The sequence below is a fragment of the Crocodylus siamensis genome, chromosome 8 (assembly GCF_052110815.1).
Source record: "Crocodylus siamensis isolate JL-2025a chromosome 8, ASM5211081v1, whole genome shotgun sequence".
Taxonomy (NCBI): domain Eukaryota; kingdom Metazoa; phylum Chordata; order Crocodylia; family Crocodylidae; genus Crocodylus; species Crocodylus siamensis.
Window position 1 is genome coordinate 66,861,142 of NC_143402.1, and position 17,858 is coordinate 66,878,999.

The 17,858-nt window shown below is 52.9% G+C and overlaps 1 protein-coding gene across 1 annotated transcript in view; it reads left to right on the forward strand.

Annotated features, from left to right (window-relative positions):
• The window catches only part of UNC13D (unc-13 homolog D), a 37,435-nt gene extending 20,509 nt beyond the window's left edge, over positions 1 to 16,926 (forward strand). The window contains exons 16-32 of the mRNA XM_090061047.1: positions 401 to 457; positions 1,034 to 1,131; positions 1,498 to 1,549; positions 2,195 to 2,325; positions 2,945 to 3,065; positions 4,019 to 4,162; positions 4,496 to 4,594; positions 5,551 to 5,757; positions 7,374 to 7,442; positions 8,637 to 8,716; positions 9,612 to 9,717; positions 9,826 to 9,897; positions 10,354 to 10,437; positions 11,025 to 11,145; positions 12,320 to 12,443; positions 13,385 to 13,590; positions 14,151 to 16,926. Coding sequence (XP_089917173.1) covers positions 401 to 457; positions 1,034 to 1,131; positions 1,498 to 1,549; positions 2,195 to 2,325; positions 2,945 to 3,065; positions 4,019 to 4,162; positions 4,496 to 4,594; positions 5,551 to 5,757; positions 7,374 to 7,442; positions 8,637 to 8,716; positions 9,612 to 9,717; positions 9,826 to 9,897; positions 10,354 to 10,437; positions 11,025 to 11,145; positions 12,320 to 12,443; positions 13,385 to 13,590; positions 14,151 to 14,257 — 1,878 coding nt within the window. The 3' untranslated portion in view covers positions 14,258 to 16,926. The remainder of the gene's footprint in view (positions 1 to 400; positions 458 to 1,033; positions 1,132 to 1,497; positions 1,550 to 2,194; positions 2,326 to 2,944; positions 3,066 to 4,018; positions 4,163 to 4,495; positions 4,595 to 5,550; positions 5,758 to 7,373; positions 7,443 to 8,636; positions 8,717 to 9,611; positions 9,718 to 9,825; positions 9,898 to 10,353; positions 10,438 to 11,024; positions 11,146 to 12,319; positions 12,444 to 13,384; positions 13,591 to 14,150) is intronic.
• Positions 16,927 to 17,858: the final 932 nt, after the last annotated feature.

Here is a 17,858-nt window from a genome sequence, read left to right on the forward strand (position 1 = left end):
CCCTTTCCTCAGCACAGCCTCCAATGGCTCCATGTCCCGAGCCTCTTCCCAGCACACAGGGCTGCCAATAGCTTTTCTGCAGTGCTCCTTGGAGGCTGCTGCGGAGAAGCACAAGATGCTTCTATCCCTTCAGTGTGCTGTTTGTGTGGAGTCTCCAGCTTGGGGGTGGGAGGTCCCCAGTTTCAAGCTCTCCCATTTCTCCGTATGCCACAGTATTGCTGCTCTTCCTGCCTGCCCCATGCTTTGCTCTGTGTCCCAATGAAGACAGCCTGCTGCATCTCTGATGGGCAAGAGGCATTCTCCTCTCTCTGCCATGTCCGTATTAGAGTAGGTGAGGCTTTTGGACTGTCTTTATCACTCCTGCTTTCCTCCATCCATTCTCTGTCTCATTCCCTTGCAGCTGGGGACTATGGAGTGGTTTAACATGAAGAAACAGCACCTGAAGCCCATGGTGAGGGTAAGAGCCCCTTTCATTGCATGCAGCAATGTACTGAGCTCCAGCTGAGGGACCTGCTGGGTGGGAATGGGATGGTGCTTTCTCAGAAAGGGCTGAGCCACCACAGCTGTGGCAGAAGGCAACTGGCCATCCCTACAAGACATGGACAGCACTTACATGTTTTTTGCCCCCTGGTCATGTTAACTTATGCAACCCACCATATAACACAGAATGGGGCAGTCACTCAGAGAATATCTCAGGTTACTGCTCTCTTGGCTTTCCTGCACATTCTCCTCCCAGGATGGGCTTATGGTTAAAAGCCCTGGTCTAGTACTCTGGAGATATGTGCTCAACCCCAAATCCTGCCATATATTCGCTGTGCAATCAGGAGAAGTTGCTTCGCCACGTTCTGTGTATCAGTTCCCCACTGTTAAAATCGGGCTGAGATACCTCATTGGGGTGTTGTGGAGTAAACCCATTCATGACGGTAAGGTGCCCAAACTAACAGGACTGAGGGCCATTGCTCGATGGACTGCTACCCCATGAAATCACTGAGTACCCAAACCAAGCTGTGCCTTCCTTTCTTTTCCTTTGTAGAGCATGGAGGAGAATGGCAGAGCCCTGGTCAAGCTTCTTGAAGAGGTGAACTGTGACGTCCAGCAATGCCACAAAATTTGGAACAAATTCTTCAGCAAGTAAGTGGCTGATGTAGGCTGTTCCCACAACCATCACCCTGTGCTTGCTTCAACAGCTGGTTAGAGTACAGGAGCTTACAACACCCAAGTTCATTACTGGATGCCAAAGAAAAACACAAATCTATAAATATATGGTGGAATCAAGAGTGAGGCTGGAACCAATCCCTTGTGGTGCATCATACATCGTATCAGGAGACAGAGTTTAATGACCAGTTTCCACATAATCTTTACCAGCTGTAGTCCCTGAGGTTGCTGTAGTTCATATTGCAGGGCTTAGGACTTCTGGGCAGGAGTGGGTTCTGTGTAGTGGGTTTGACAGACCTGTCCCTGAATTGTCTGTCTGAACCTCTTGTTTCTCCCCTGCAGCACCTTGAGAGTGGATCTCTTCTCCGTGGCCTACCTGGAGCTGCAGGACCTGGTGAATAAGCCTTCCTTGTTTTCCAGTCAGAACAGCAGAGAATAGAGTGGTTCTGAGACTTTTAGCCAGCTGTTGGGTTCCCCTTGCAGAGGATGGGAATGCTCTGTGGTGTCAGGTGCCATCAAGGGTTCATAGAAAATGAGCAGTCATGGTGAAAAGCCCTTTGCATTTCCAACCCTGGATGTGGGGTCATGGGCAGCCCTTGGGTGTTTAAGGAGGGACTGTTCCCATACTCCCATTCCCTAGTCCCAGAGGCCAGATCATGGGACTAACCAGGAGCTCAAGGGTGGCAAGTTTGATTTTAGGCCTTGTGCCTAGTGGCAGTAGCAAGGGAGTGAGACTCCTGGCTGGGAACTGGCTCTCATGCTGACTCAGTTGCTAGTCTGTACATTGGATATGTCACTGAAATTTTCTGGGTCTCTGCTTTCTCACCTATAAAATGGGGATGAGCAGGTTTCTACTGTATTACTACTCCCTTGATCCTCTTTTTGTGCTGCCCTTAATCAGGTGCAGTCCCCTGACTTGAACATCAGTCCTGAGGGCAGCATGTTCTATCAGTCAGTCAACATAGAAAATCCTACTTCAGTTCTCACTAACCCATCTTCCCCCACTGGCTTCCCTGCATTTTCCTTCCATCTGGTGCAGGTTGCACATCATGTGAAGGAGCAGCTGAGTGAGATTGACAGTGGCATGTCCCAGCTCACAGCAGAGAGCCTTTTCCAGCTCTACCTCAGTTTGCAAGAGCTTTATCGAATGAAGACCTTCCTACCGAGCAGGTACTGACCCCTCTGAGCCATTCATTGGGATATAAATCTCAGCAGTCCCAGACTATGGAAGAGGTGGGAACGCATTAGCTAACTGACTCTCTTCTGAGCCAGTTGGAGAAGGTTGAGTGAAGCCAAGATGACCATTGGTCCAGAAACCTTTCCAGGATCTTCCCTTTAGTGCTTGTCTTTGGAGTTACTCCATAACAACTGCACTTTGAAGTCATGCTCTGCCTTAATTCTAATTGTTGAGTCTGGACAAACCCTCGGTGCAGTAATATCAAGGAGAGAAGAGCTAAACAATTGACTGTGTCTTGTCAAGATTTGGATATGATCCTGGATGGGGTTATGGGGTGCTGGAACTCCGGACAGAGGCAGATAGGGCTCTAAGAGGCAGAGACAGGGGTCTCAGTTAGATGTATGGCTCAGGAAGTACTTCAGGGTGCTCATATTCTTGCTAGTGGGTTCCTGTCCCATGTCATTGCGGTGGTGGGGTAGATAATGCAGAGAGTTCTGCTAATGCTTCTCAGTGGGGTAGGCATCTTTCAAGTCTGAGTGGAACTAGAATCTGTAACCTTCTGTCTTGTTTCTGCTGGGGGATAGAAGCCAATCTTATGCCTTTTTTTCCCAGGGATGGCCCTCTTGCTCTGACTGACTTCTACCAGTTGTTTAAAGAGGCCATTCCCAAGTGGCTCCAGAAGACCTACTCTATAGCACTGGAGAGGACCCAGCGAGCTATCCAAGTGGACCAGGTAACATAAAGACTCAGCCAAGGGAAAGAGACTCCCCTTGGCCACTCTAAGACTCTCCAGCCTTCTCTACACTCTCTTACCCATTATCTTGAGCTTCTTTCACTTCCAACCAGTTCAGTCCCTGCCTCCATCTTTTTCTCCCTTGCTATTATGTGTATTGAGAAGCCCACGGCTTAAAAAGTTAGCAAGTTTCTCTTCTACCTGAGAAGTAGAGTCAACCTTCATTCCTGTAAGAACCATTATGGCGTAGCAGCCCCAGGGAGACGCACAGGCCTAACTTAGATTTAACATGTCTCCCTCAAACGTGTGATCCTGCAGTTGCACAGCAATGGGATACTCCAGCAGTGTCCTTCCCCTCTTTGCTTTCCAAATCTCTGACCCCTCAGTTTCACATAGCCACAGGCACTGTTGTGTTCTCCTGGATTAAAGGTGACAGATGATGGACACTTGCATGTTATGAGATGAGGAGCATCTGTTTAGCTGCATGTCCCAGTCACTGTCCCCAGCTGGTTTAGCAGAGAGGCACAAAGCATTGAAAGGACCTTGGGGTCAGAGATACATTTCTCATCAGCATAGTCTGACCAAGTCAGGCTAAAGCCTGATGGATAGTAGGTTTTATACCACCTCAGCCCATGCTATACTCATCCCAGAGACAAAAGACTTCACTCTCCAAGTACTTCTTGCCAATGCTAAACTAACTCAGTGAAAGTTGGGTGGATGAGGCTGCGAGAGAGACCTGTGGCACCACTGGTCTTGGCAAGTGAAACAAAATTTGCCATACGTTAACCTTGTCTCTCCTGTGGCCGAAAGGAGGTCCCTGCTGGAGGCAGCAGCAGACAGGAAAGGTCAGGTTCAGGGAGGTATAAATTAAGGGATGCCTTTACTTTGGCTTTGCTTTTTGGTTATTTACAAGACCCTCGGTAACCAAGTGTTCTCTTTTCCCCATCACCCAGCTGGTGCCCCTTGGGGAGCTGAACAAACACAGCACGTCCACTGTCGACCTGTCCACTTGCTATGCTCAGATTGTGAAGACTTGGCAGCAGCTAGACTGGCCTGATCCCGAGGAGGCCTTCATGATCATGGTGAAGCTCGTTGAGGTGTGTAGAGCCAACAACACCAGCTGAATCAGTAATAGCAGTTTGTAGGTACTCGGAAGAGAGGTGACCAAATCTTATGCTTCAGAGCATCAGCTATAGGTATCAGGAAGGAAGATCTTCTACCCTAGGGTTAGCTTTATACCTGGGCTAGCTTGGGTTTTTAATCCCTTTTTTATGGAACCGTTTGGAGACATCATGCCAGATAAAATAACTCATCAATTTGGTCTTGAGTTGCAAAGGCTCTTCTTGCCCCCAGAACATTTCTGAGCAGTGTTCTGTCTGCTGTATGTACCCCACGTTCAGTGCCTCTTGCTTCCTCTTTCTCTCCTCTAGGACATGTGTAAAATTGCTCTGATGTACTGCAGGCTCATCAAGACCAGGGCAGAGGAGCTGTCGTCAAATCAGCGGGACGAAGGAAATGCAGCCAACAGGGTGAGCATTGGTGGTGGCCTCTGCAGAGAGGTCATGGAAGGGACAGTGAGTATAGGGAAGTTGTTGAGGGAGCCAGGATGATCAAGAGGGTCCATGATCAAGGCCTGGGGGTACCAGACTATGGTTTGGTTTGCAACCAGAGGGGAGTTATTCAGTGGCGGATTTTCTAGGCATTTTCTATGGAACCCTTTAGACTGGAAACTTAAGTTGCTGATCTGTGAAACAGAGGTGCTCTAATTGCACTGCTCTGCACTGTAGGGATGCTGAGAGGTTGCATCCCTTACATCCTGGGAGCAGCCCAGATACTGCAGCCATAGGGTATCCTATATGTGCTGTAGATAGAGGGATGGGTCTTGGGGCCCATGATCAGTCCAGCCTCCACCCCTCAGTATTCACCTGCCCACCAGGGAAGGGTGAGATGGCAGTACCTCCTACATTGGCCCAGTCTTCAGCAGGTCACACCCCAATTTTCATTTTCCCACAGCCTTGGTGAGATCTGACTCATTTGTAGGGCCTTGCCCTGGTGGAGAAGATGGTTAGACCTCCCCAGAGGTGGGGTGGAGGACTAAGTTGCCCGTTGCTTACCAGTTGCCTGGTGAGCTGAAACCCTGGCTGAGCAGAGTGCAAGGAAAGAAGGAAGAAGGAGCCCTGAGTGCCACCCCTGCACCCTGACCAGCCAGGTAATCCCCCATAGTGTGAGCTTAAAGCACAGGCCTGGGTGTCTTAACTCTGCAGGGTCCAGTTCTACCACTGGACTGGCCAGTAGTTCAGCTTAGTCAGTCTCATGGATATTGGCGGTAGCAGTGCCATGTACAAGACCCATCCACTGGGAGCACCTGTGGGAGCATGTATGGACACTGCTACCCTACAGAGCAGTCTGGGGTGCCAGGTGAGGTGTGGGGGAGACAACACAAGGCTCATGCACATAGTTAGGGGCTTTTCCCCTTTCCACCCAGCTCTGCATTGTGGTGAACAACATTGAGCAGCTGCGGCTGCTGATCCTGAGGCTGCCGTTGCAGTTGGACTGGGAGCGGCTGGAACGGCGGATGGGGGATGCCATTGATCCCGAGCAGATCCAGCATACACTGCACAACCAGCTCCAGGGCACTGTCTCCTGCCTCGACCATGAGATCAGAGACGTGGTGCAGACCCTAGCAGCAAAAGTAATTGCTCAGGCTTGGCATTTTCTCCTATGCATATGCTCCAGCTTGGGTTTGAGGGTGGAGGCAAAAACATTCCCACACTTGAATGGGGCCAGATCAAGGGCCTATGGAAGCCCATGGAAGGATGCCTACGGACTCCATTAGTCTTGGGAACAGGCCTGTAGGCATGTTGATGGTATGAACCCTGTCACTTTCCATAGAGAGTCTAGGTCCTGATGGAAAATGAGGGTGGATGAGGTCAGGATCTGCAGGGGCCAGCCTTGTACTGATGGTGTTTACCCAGCATTACGTTGGGGACATCTGGGCACAGCTAGTTGCACCCAACTGCTGGGATGGAGGGTGCAGCTTGTAGACTGTATTGTTGGTGGAAGATGAGGCTGTGCGTTGAAGGAGATTTGAGGGCACATTCTTCTGGGACAAGGGGGAAGGCTGGGGAGGAGGGAGAGAAAGGAGACCTCTGAGAACAGTACTAGGCTCACTCTCTTTCTCTTGGGTAAGCTCCTGAAGGAGTGTGTGGCTCTTGCTGGCTTCATGGTGGGCGGTGGTGGTCCAAGTGCTTCTGCATATGGCCAGGACACCTGTGGGGAAGCACTAAGGAAGGTGTCTGACATGGGTGACAGAGCTCTGAGGGCTAAGTCCTCTGGCCTCTGTGCACAGCTCGGTGACGCTTGCATCACTGTGTGCCTGCAGTTTTTGGCTCTTGCACACACTTTGGGTTCTGGCTGCAAAGAAATGGTTCAGGGACTAGAGATAAAACAGAAAAGGGCTCTTTCACTGTCAAGCCCTAGAATCTTGCTGCTTATTCCCTACCCTGTAGCAACAGGTTTTGAACCTGCATTACCCACTTTCTAAGGCAGCATTCTCCATAGACAAAGTGCTGCAAAGTAGTATCCAGCCCTTCTCTTGAACCTGGCCTAACAGGCAGTTTGGAGGGCAAGATATCATGGGAGCAGAACTACAGCAAATTCGAGAGTCTGGCTCAGTGAGGTGGACACATCTATGAAAAAAATGCACTGGTGTTTCTAGCCTGGGCCTGGAATAAAGCATTAGCTGCTCTGTGTCCAACTTCACTGCTGAACACAAGCATCAGAAAGCCTAATGAGGTAAGAAGCAGCACAGCACAGGAGATGAGATAAACCCACCCTAAGAAGCAGGGACTAGAACCCAGGACCATGCCCATCAAACACAGCAGCTATTTTACTGAGCCACACTCTTCCTTTTCTGGCTTGTCTCCTGGCTCCACATATCATCTCCTTCTGGTTACCTGGTGAAGCAGAGACCTGGAGGATGCTTCAGACAGGGCCCAGCCTGTTGTGTGGTGGTTACAGCAAGGCTCTGGGACCTGCCCCTTTTTGATACAGAAAACCATAAAAGCGGGGTCTTTTGTTTCTTGGGCAAAGGCACACCCACCAGTTCCTACCTGTGATGTAGTTTTGCAGGCACAGGGCCTTGCACATATATCCAGGTGATTCTAGTCCACGTTGGAGCTTATACAGCCTTCTCAACATGCGCAGAAGCGACCAGAGTATGATCCACATAAGTGTAAATAGCAGCCACTCAAGGCTGAATCCCAAATCACCCGTATATGCCACAATACATGTGTGTTTCTTTGGCAGCTGGAAGGTGGGATCGCCAGGCACATCCAGGAGCTGTCAACTTCCAGAGACTCCAAAAGCCCAGAGGATGTAAGTGCCAGGCCTTGATGCCCCATGGGCTACAGCTGAGGGGCTATTTTGAACCAGCCGTACTCAGCCCAAATGCTACAGTGAGGGGGCTGTATAGAAGCCCCTGTCCTAATAATACTTCCAGTGGGTTGAGAGGGTTGATTCTCCCTTGCTCAGATTGTCCAGCAGCTGTACCCTGGCTGGGGCCTGCTGATACAGCCTTTGTACTGAATTAAGTTCTAAGCCCCTGAGCACAGTAATATCCCTCCCTATTGCTCCTGGCTCTGAGTCAACTTGGGTCTGGGGGTTAGGGAGAAACCAGCTCTGCTTGCTTCTGGCCTGGGGACAGTAGCAGCTCAGTGAGGCTGCTTAACCTAGGCAGTACCTGCAACATGCTCTGCTCCGGGTTCTAGGCAGATGAGATGTGAGACGTCTCAAGGCTTCCCTTAACCGTGCTGGCTCCTGCCATGGTGTCATGGGGAGGTTAGGTGTGGGGCAAGGTAAGCCCTGGCAGACAGGCTGTGGGTGTGAGGCACCTAGCGCAGCCAGCTACATCTGGGACTGCTGTATAGATGGTCTGGCTGGCTCTTTGACGTGGGCACCATGGCAGAAGCCACAGACACCCAAGTGACAAAGCCATGCCACACTGTGTGCTTCTGCCTGCTAAACTCAAGCCCCAGAAGCGTGTGCTCACTGGAAAAAAACATTCCCAGAAATAGCCGCAGGGCACCACAGAGTAGGACGCTGATACCAGCTGGCCCAGTTCTTGGGCTAGTAATAGGTTGCCAACTCTGAATCTATTCTGGGAGGTTTCCAGAATGCCAATGTGCCCGTGGCACACAATGCAAATGTGCCCGCATGCTTGCATATATCAGTTATGGATTATGGTGCTTAGACTTTGTCAGGAAGGCAAATGCACATTACTATTACATTTTAAAAACCCATTGGACTACTGTATACATCAGATTCAACATTTAATATTCTTTTTAATGAATGCCCTATCATTTATCTCCTGGGTGACTCTTGGCAGTCTCCTGGAGAGTTGTATCTAATTCCTGGAGTCTCCAGGGCAATCCTGAAATGTTGGCAACCCTAGCTGGTAGGCAGCTGAGTAGCCCCAAAAGCTTGGGAGCTGCTGGCAAAGATGTTCTTTGCTGGAGACAAGGCCTCAGGGCCATGGTCCTGCTGAGGTTCCCACCCTTCCTCTCCCCACAGTCTATCACACCTCTCATGAAGTTCCTGGAGTCGGAGCTGCAGTACCTGAATGTGCATCTGGTCCAGGAGAACTTTAATAGGTGAGCTGCAGGGCTGGGAATCACCACTGCGCTGCACACGAAGGTCAGAAGATCCAGTTGGCACTGCCCATCTCTCACCTCAGGCCATGCGGTGGCACAATGACTTCACCAGTCCTCCTTCACTGCATACACTGGACGCCCCTTTTCTGGGGCTTTGACTGTTCTGAGGTGTGCTCCTGCTGCAACACCAAAGCGGGACTGCAAGCCCGTTCCTTCAGTAACAGGCTTACTTTGTGTAGTGCTGGCCACCCAAGGGTGCCACAGTGCTGTACAAAGTCTGGACATGAAAGGCTTTCACCTAGCACTGAACAGCAGCCCCCACAAGACCCCCTTCTCCACAGTGGGGAAGTGGCAAATTTGTTCTCCAGCTGACACAAGAGGCAGGGCAAACATTATCAGTGTCCCACATCACCACCCTGGCTTTTCTGAGTTGCCACCTAGTGCAGTGAAGACCTTGTATTCATATTCCAAACCATCGATGCAGTGATGATGCAGCTGGACAGTGACCAGCACTGCCCCCAGCCATGAGATGAGCACATAGAGAGCTGTAATGTGTCACTGGTAGCACTGAGGTCCCAGCTCCTGATGGTAACCGTCACCTCAGACACCATCTAGACTGTTACTGGAGTAGATTAACCCTATTCTGTTGGAGTGGAACAAGCCCATGTTGCTGTTGCAGTCCAAGTGTGTCTGATACAGCCCAAGTTCCGTTTCCCCTTCTCCCTTCCTGGTGCAAACTCCCCCTTGTGTAACTGGGTTAAGGCCAGTAGCTACTTGTCTCCACTGGGGCACTGGGACCAAGGTTGGTGACACCCAGGACCTGATGCCATGTGCTGCATTGCATAGGCCAGCTGAGAACCCTCTCCAAGCTCTGCCTTTCGCTCCCCTCCAACAGCCTCCTGGGTCTGCTCTGGAACCACACCCTGCATGTCCTGACCACTGCCACCAAACAGCAGGGTTGCTCCTCCAGGTACTACCAGAAGCTGCAGTTTGCTCTGAAGGTAAGTGGGACGTGAGGGTGGATGGTGGGGTGGGTGAGGGGGAGAGTGGCCTGGCTTTCCCGGTCTCCCTGTGGCAAATAACCAGGCTCTTCTCTCTGGCACCCTTAGAACCTGGAGCACTGTTTCCATGCGGAGGGCTGTGGGCTGTCCAAGGACACCCTCCACACCGAAGCATTCATGGTAAGCAGCTACTGCTGGCCCCCTTTGGCTCCCCCCCCACCTCCACTTCCCCTGGAGCACTCGCGAAGGGTGATCCAGCAGAAAAGGGGTTGCTATTAGGGGATGCTTGATCTTGCGCTAAAGCCAGCAGTGACATGCATGTTCGTTGTATGGGAGAGTAAATTTCCAGCCTGGTCCTTGGGCTGTGAGGGTTCAGGAGTGCGACCGAGAGATCAGTCCCTCCCAGCATTCCCTGGGGATGGCTGTAGGGCTGGGGGATCAAGGAGGAGGGAATGCCCTCTGCTCCCCTCCCTGCATCTCCTAGGGGTATTGCCTGCTGCTCCTGCTCTGCTACCCTCACTCCCACACGGTCAAGCACATGACATCTGGTCTGAGAGAGCTGCTCCAAATGGTGCTTTTTACTGGGGATGACGCATTGCTGCCCAGGGTCTGCTGAGATGCTTCTCTCATCTGCAGGCCCTGGAGAAGGAGCTGTTGCTCCGCTGTGCCACAAGCCGGGAGCTCATCCAGAAGTACTTCAGCAACAGACTCCAGCAGCAGGTGAGGGCAGGCAGGTTCTTCCCTCTCAGATACGACCCCCATCTCCCATCCCAAACCCAGCCTGGCTGGTCCTTCTCGCATTACTCTTCCATCACAACCCTGCAGGTCACATTTCCCTACCTAAACTGGCCTGAGTTTAGCCATTTGTCTAAGAGGCAAAGGTCCAGGACTTGTCCTCCTTCTCTTCCCTTATGTGAAGACCTTCACATACTCTCCCCTCCTGTCATCAGCTCCCATAGTCTGGCAGGGCATGGGCCATCAGGAGCTGAGAAGCGGCTGTTACACCTCATAGTCTAGGTCCAGCGGGGAGGGGGAGTTTAGCAGATGAAATGCAAAAGAGGTGTCTCACCCTGTCCCACCCCCATAGCCCCTATCTAACCCCAGTATAGAGCCATCCATCTCTCTTTCTTTAGGTGACACTCCCCCCACCCCTCCCAGTTCTGATTTGCTGGCCTGCAAATCCCAATGCCAACCTCCCTCCCCCCGCGACCTACACAGCCCCCAGAAGGACCCATGGCCTCTCCAGTCTTAACGCTGGAGAGACACTACTGATATGTGCTGCCTCTGCTGTGCTCTGTGTGTCTCAGTTGACAACCAGCTCAGAGAAGTACGGGGCTGTGACCATCAAAGCACTTTACCGAGCCTCCGAGCAGAAGCTCCGCATTGAAATCCTTAACGCTGTCAACCTCATCCCTCTGGACTCAAATGGTGAGACGCCATGGGCTGGGGCAATGGCCAACTCCAACATGCATTTTTATTCTGCTGCAGTCTCAGCGTAAGGCAGCAGCTGTCCTTGATGATGGCTCCAGTGTTTTCTAGCCTTGGCGGGGGGATGAGGGTTACAGATGCCAACAGTACAGGACAGTAAAGGACCTCTTTGCATTGAATTGTGCGCAGGGAGCTGCTGTGGTAGGCTGTTGGTCTGAGCTCATGGGACAGTTCGCTTGCAGGCTTGGGCATGGCCCATGAAAGCCAGGAATACCCGTAACATATAAGGGGCTGCTGGGGCTAAATGAGCCAAACCTCAACCCAGTCGGGGGACTTTGCACCACAGCAACACAATTTGTGCCTGCTAAAGGGAATGCAAGGGGGACACATTGAGGCAGGTGAGCAGCAGGCAGGCTGCAAATACCATTGTGTCATGGTGGCCCCTGGTTCTCCTGGACACATCCTTTCTGCCAGGCCGTAGGACCAGGCTGCTGGGCTAATTTCTAGGGACCAGGGCTGCAGTTCCTGTTGCTACCCGGAAGGGGGTGCTGCCGTTTCACCGCAACACCCTGAAACTCCACTTCTGCTCACCTGGGCCACCAGCCCCAAACTGCCCCGTAGCCCATTGGCTTCCAAGGCATCCCAAAGCCAGTTTGACCCTGGGCTTGGTGATAGGGATGGTCAGCAAAGCACCTTGGGCTGACACTGACCTGGCCAGAAGCTGCCCTGTTGCCACAGCAGAATCCCATGGAGACAAAGCCTTGCTCTTTGACCTTTACAGATCCCAACATCCAGCCCCCGGAGTGGGGGCAGCTGCAAGCCAGAGGTGGTCAACTGGCCTTGGGTGCTTGGTTGGGAAACTGATGTCTGCTAGGGCAAAGCAAAGCAGTGGGGCGAGTCCATGGTGGGAGGGGAGTTGGTGTGTGGGTGTGGATATGTGTGTGTGACAGTGTGCCTGGAGCCAAGAGCAGTGCCTGCAGACCTGTGTCTGAAGCAGGCACCAGGCCCTGGGTGCGAGCTCTGCTTGGATCAACACATACTGGGATGGGAAATCCTGCTACAGCACATGCATTTGCTACAGTGATGTGCAGTAAGGATATCTGCAACAACCATGGACCTGGGGAGGGGAAGGCAGCATGTGCCCAGTCCCATTCTCCCTTCTCATCTGTCTAAGGCTCAAGTGACCCCTTCGTCCAGCTGACCCTGGAGCCACGGCACGAGTTCCCTGAGGTGGTGGCGCGGGTGACTCAGTGCAAGAAGAACGATCTTCATCCACTGTTTGATGAGACCTTTGAATTGTATGTATGAGCTGTCATATTCTTCCTGTGGCATCCCATCCCTTGACCCCAGGCAAAGGCAATGGTGGTGGGAGAAGAGCACGTGCTAAGCCCGGAGCCCCCTCCAGCCACACCTTCCTTTTTTAAGAGGCTCTCCTGCTGCTCCTCTCCTCCCTGGAAAACTCTGAGCCCTTCCAGCAAGAGCAGGACATGTTCTTATCAGACCTGCCAGACTCAGTCACAGCTCAGGGCAGGCTTGGGATTGGGAGCCCTCATCCCAGCCTGCCATAGGGGTTGCCCCTGTCTGCCCACAGTGCTCTGCTGCTCTTGCCCCTGCCCGTCTGGCTGCTGCTAGCGTGGCATGCCTAGCTTACTGGCTGCCAGCCCCTTGCTCCTGGCCTGAAGATCAACCCCCAATGAGACTACAGCACACAACGAAAGAAGGCAGACAAGGCCTTGTGGAGTGGGGTGGGTGTCCATGTTGGAGCCAACAGTGATGGGCCGTGACCTATTTCTGGGGGCAGAGAAGGTGCTGAGCATAAAGGTTCACTCCATCTTTTTTGATTTGCACCCATCTCTGAAGAAGCAGAATTAAGTAACCATAGCACAGACCACCTGGGTCCGAACCCAGAGACGTCACTGATGAGACCTGGGCAGAGAAAAGACTTAGGAGCCAGCTTTTTGCCCTTAGGCCTGTCTGTGTACTCTGGGTGGGTGCACATAGACACCACTTGCTCACTTGAGTGCTGGGTGCTGCCTGGGCTCCCCAGCAAGACAAATAAGTGGGAGGGTGAGGACCCCTGCTTGGATCCAGTGGCTCTTGCTTGGCCCCTGTCTCTGCTGTTAGACTCTGTCTCAGTCATTGCTAAGATGCTGGTCAGGCTGAAACCTGGGCTCTGGTTGCCCCACATGGGTGGGCTGCCATGACACGGCTGAGACCACCTCATACCTCTTCTTCACAGTTTGGTCCCCCCAGAGAAGTGCCAGCAGGAGGGGGCCTGCCTGCTGCTCACTGTGTTTGACTACGACACTCTGGGAGCCAACGATCTGGAAGGAGAAGCTTTTTTCCCCCTCTGCAACGTGCCAGGGGTCAACAGGAATGAAGATGAGGTGGACGCAGTCATGGTGCCCCAGACACGGCTGCCACTGACCCATCCCAAACCCACCGGTACTTATGACTTTTACTGGTTTCCATCTGCTTCCCTAGCCCTCTGTGCTAGGCCAGTCGAGCTGGGTGGCCTTCGACAAGTCCCTCAACCCTCTGCCTCTGGCTTCCCCGTCTACAAAATGGGTCACTACAGGAGCAAATGCTTCTCCTTCCTTGGCCTGCCAGTGTTTGCACAGTGCGCTTGAAGCACTGGGCACTGGTAATGGCTGCTAATGGTGACAGAAGCCGACAGCCCTACCATACCGAGCACCGGGGAACAGGCTGCAAGGTCTGATCTTCCTCTGGGAAAAAGGCATTTCAGCTGGCCGAGCTGTCTTGGTCTGTGAACCCATTGTCAACAGGGCACTAGCAGAGGCCACAGACAGCCCCTGTCATAGATTCCCCATGGCCGTGGGTCTCCACTGGGCAACAGAGCCAACCCCGCCTGCTGCTCTGGGCTAAGCTGTGCGCCTTGGGTACATGCTGCACTGCAGCAGGGGCCCAAGTAGTCCCTGACTTCGGGCCCTGGAGAAGCCTTCTCCTCTCCTCTCTCCTGAACTTAGCTTCTCACCACCTCACAGGGGACCTGATCCTGAAGCTGCTGGAATTTCGCAAAGGGGACAAGGAGGCGCAGGCCTTTGTGAAGCTGCGCAGACAGCGGGCAAAGCAGTCCAAGGAGTTGGAGTGATGCCTGCAGGCAGGAGGCGGCCAGGACCGGACCAGCAGAGCAGCAGGCGTGAAACCACTGCAATCGGTTCCCCTCTGGCCCCTACCTCTTTGCACCTCAGGGCAGTTAACCCATGGAGGGGTATAAGGCTGCCATGGTTTCTGCCTCCAGCCATTTGTGAAGTTGCTGCCAGGCAGTGGATGACCCTGGGGAGGGAGGAGGGTCCTGGCACGCTGAGGACAGGAGCACTGGTTTTGTTTCAGGGAGGCAGGAAACGGCTTCCTATCTACCCTGCTTCTGCTTGGCCACATTACAGCACCACTGGAAGTGGGATCGGCCAAGCCTGCATCAGCCCTCTGGCATGAGCCCACAGCTGTTTGGCCCCCACACTGCTCCTTAGCTCACAGGAGACTAAGAGACAAGGGCCTGGGCCATGCCCCTTTCACCATTTCCATGCTCCGGGCTGCAGCTGGCACGGGAGAAGGGGCCAGGAGCACAGTGCCACGCAAGGCCAACAGTAAACAGCAGCAGCCCAAGCCTCAGCAGCTGCAGCCCTTAGCCCTGCTCCAGCAGCAGCCCAGGATGCTCTGCTGGTGCAGCCAGAAACAGAAAGGCACAGGAGAAGCTGCTGGTGCAGCCCCCCCACGGTCGCTTTGGGAAAGGCCCAGACTCCAGGCACCATTTCAGCAGAGTCTGGTGCTGTGGGTAGGTGAGGAGACCGCTCTTGCCTCTAAAGAGCCAGGCAGAGACATGGAGCAGCAAGGGGCCTCAAGCTGGGAGCCAAGCCACCCCCCCGCTGACGCAGCACTGCCCCGTCCCAGCTAGACATTTGTTCCTGAAATCTGCTGCTGACAGGAATTTTGTGCCCCCCCCCCGCCAAACTGGTGCTAAGCGCTCCTCATTGTATTTTTCCCCATTTCTCCCCCAAGCTCCCCTCCTGCCAGCTACTACTCGGCCATTCTCCTGGCAAATAAGACTGTCGGTACATCTTGATTGTCTCTCTCTCTCTCTCTCTCTCCCAGACTAATCAAACCCAAGTTCTGCTTGCCCACAGAGGCAGCACTTCCCAAACCACATGTTGTTTTCCTGGCTCTCCTCCAGTCTCTCCCAATGTGGCTAACAGCTTTCTGGAACTGCGGTGAACAAAGCTGGCCGCTCTAGTGCCAATTAGAGAGGATCAAGTGCCTTCCTCATCTTGTATCTATCGCTCCCATTAGCACATCTCTGAATAGTACTTGCCTTTTCAGCACCACTGTCATGCCGCTGCCTCCTTCAGCTTCAGCTCTGCTGTCACCCCCTCCATCCTTTCCTGCTCTCTAGACTGTTAGTCTTCATGTTGCTTTTGCCCATTTGAGTTGTCCTCCCTACACCTCGGACTTGGCATTTGCCGTCCTTGATGTTGATCTCAGTTGACTTCAGCTGACTTCTCCAGGTGTTCAGGCTCATTTTTGTCCTTGGATTTGGCCTGCAGCCCTTTGCAATTTGAGTTCATCTGCCAAGGACCCCACTTGATACAGTCTCCCACTTTCAGCTCCTGTTATGACCAGCATCTCAGCTTCCTCTGCTACATGGAGCTGGAGGAGGCAAGATCTTCCCTTTTTGGGCAAACACTCTCCCTCCCAGCTGCACTACAAGGAACAGGCAGGGCATGGCTTTTAGTACCTGTCTTCTGGGCCTTATTTTGCCCAAAAAACATGGGGAAGAGCTGGGCAATGCTGCAGCTGTATGGACCCAGACTGGTTGTGCTATATGCTCACCATCTAACTCCACTCTCGGTGTAGCAAACACAGGTTTACTTGCCTTTGCATGCACCGGCTTTGTTTCTACCCACTATCTGAGCTTCTCTTAGCCTAGATCTAACCCCAAAAGGTTGCTGGGAAGCAGCCCTGTTAAAGAAGAGAGGCATCAAATGAGTACAAGTGGCTGACAGTCAGTCTTCTTCCCTCTTTCCTCTTCTCCCCCTTGCCCCTAGGTCATGCAAACTGTGGAGGGGATCAGCTTGGTCCTCATATCTGCCCCTCCAGGCTGGTACCACAGACGCTTCTGCTGAAGGGGCATGTGCCTGAAGGCAACGGGGGCACTCGGAGCAGAGCTGGGTAGCAGCACCTGGCTGTGGTGACTGCTCCTCTCGGTCTCGTGCCAGAAGCTGCTCGCAGACACGGGGCAGACTGCACAGCCGCACAGTCCTGGGGGACACTGAGCCTTGCAGATGGCCTGGCTCATGGGGCCAAGTGTGGCAGGCTGGCAGTTACAAAGCACAGTCCTGTGCTGCTCCATGGGGCTCAGGGCAGGGCACTGGACCACACCAAGCATCTCAAACAAGAGGCACTGTAAGGAAGGGCTGGGGAGGAGGCAGCCACACAGGGGCTCTTAATCCTATCTCAGCTACACTTTTGTGGTGTCTCCACTTCCCTGTCCATAAACTGAGGATAAAGCCCACCTTCAGGGGGGGAAGTGAGGGGGGGGGCTGACAGGTGGCAACCGCTCACTGCCATTATTCTAGACCAAACCCCATTGAGACAGCATGGCATACACCTGCCAGCAATGGTGGATAGCTCCATTATTTCTGCAGAGGGAGACAGGCCATATTTAACAGCCTTACTGTTTTCATCAATAAGCTATTTCCTATTTAAAAACAAGTCCTGTAAAAAAAAAAAACCCAAACCCCTCTCCTGCAAGGTCAATCCAGGTGAAAACGTTTGTACAGCAGGTCAATGGCTCAATTAAAGGCAAACCCTCAGAGGAAGGACAGCTTGTGGATAACCTGGGGCACAAGTGGGCAAAAGGGTCACGGGAGTGAGAATAAGGCTGACTCTTCTGCGCCGATTGGTAGGCTACACTGATGAGGGCTCTTTGCTTTCACTACACAGGGCCGCAGGTGATAAGAAACCTGCTCAAAACCCTGTCCCTTCCCCTGTGGGGTGTGAATTTTGGCATCTTGAAATGTCTTTCCATTCTGAATGGGAAGGGAAAGGGAAAGCTTCCCAGGAAAGGAGATTGTGACTGTGGAAATACCCAGGAGCTCTTCTGAAATCTGGTGCGTGACAGGATCTGAGGGCTCCATCCTGATTTTTTATGCTGTAAACATGAAATTCATGCATTGCCGTAGGACAGATGAAGACAGAAAATCCAAACAAAGCACCTCAACTGTTGGCCAAGTCTTGACCTAGGCAATCCTTTCCCTCAGAGCATCACCCTTTGGCAGGTCCCACATCGCTTGAGGACGACTTCCAGCCTGCTCCAGTGCTCACCGCGCGGGAGTGTGGGAGCCAGTGATGTGTGGATCAGCCCAGCTGCAGCCAGTGAAGTCTGTGGAGCTTGTCCCATGTTTCTGTATTTTAGAGCAATCCCGCACAGTGCTGGCTTCAAGGAGGGAGGCTTCAGCTACTCAGCTCCACTTCCAGGAAGGGCAGATGCCCAGCTGGGATGTGGGGAATCTGTTGCAAAGAAAAGAGAGCTCACCTGCCTCCTGGGATCCAGGAGCCACCTGCTCTGTGTGTTGGTTGGAAGTTGGTGCTGTAGAGGCTCATTCAGCCGGATGTAGGAGGAAGACTTGGCTGAATGGTCCTTGATGTGGTACTGCTGTCCCACCATACACCACGTTCCCTCCTTCCCACCCTGC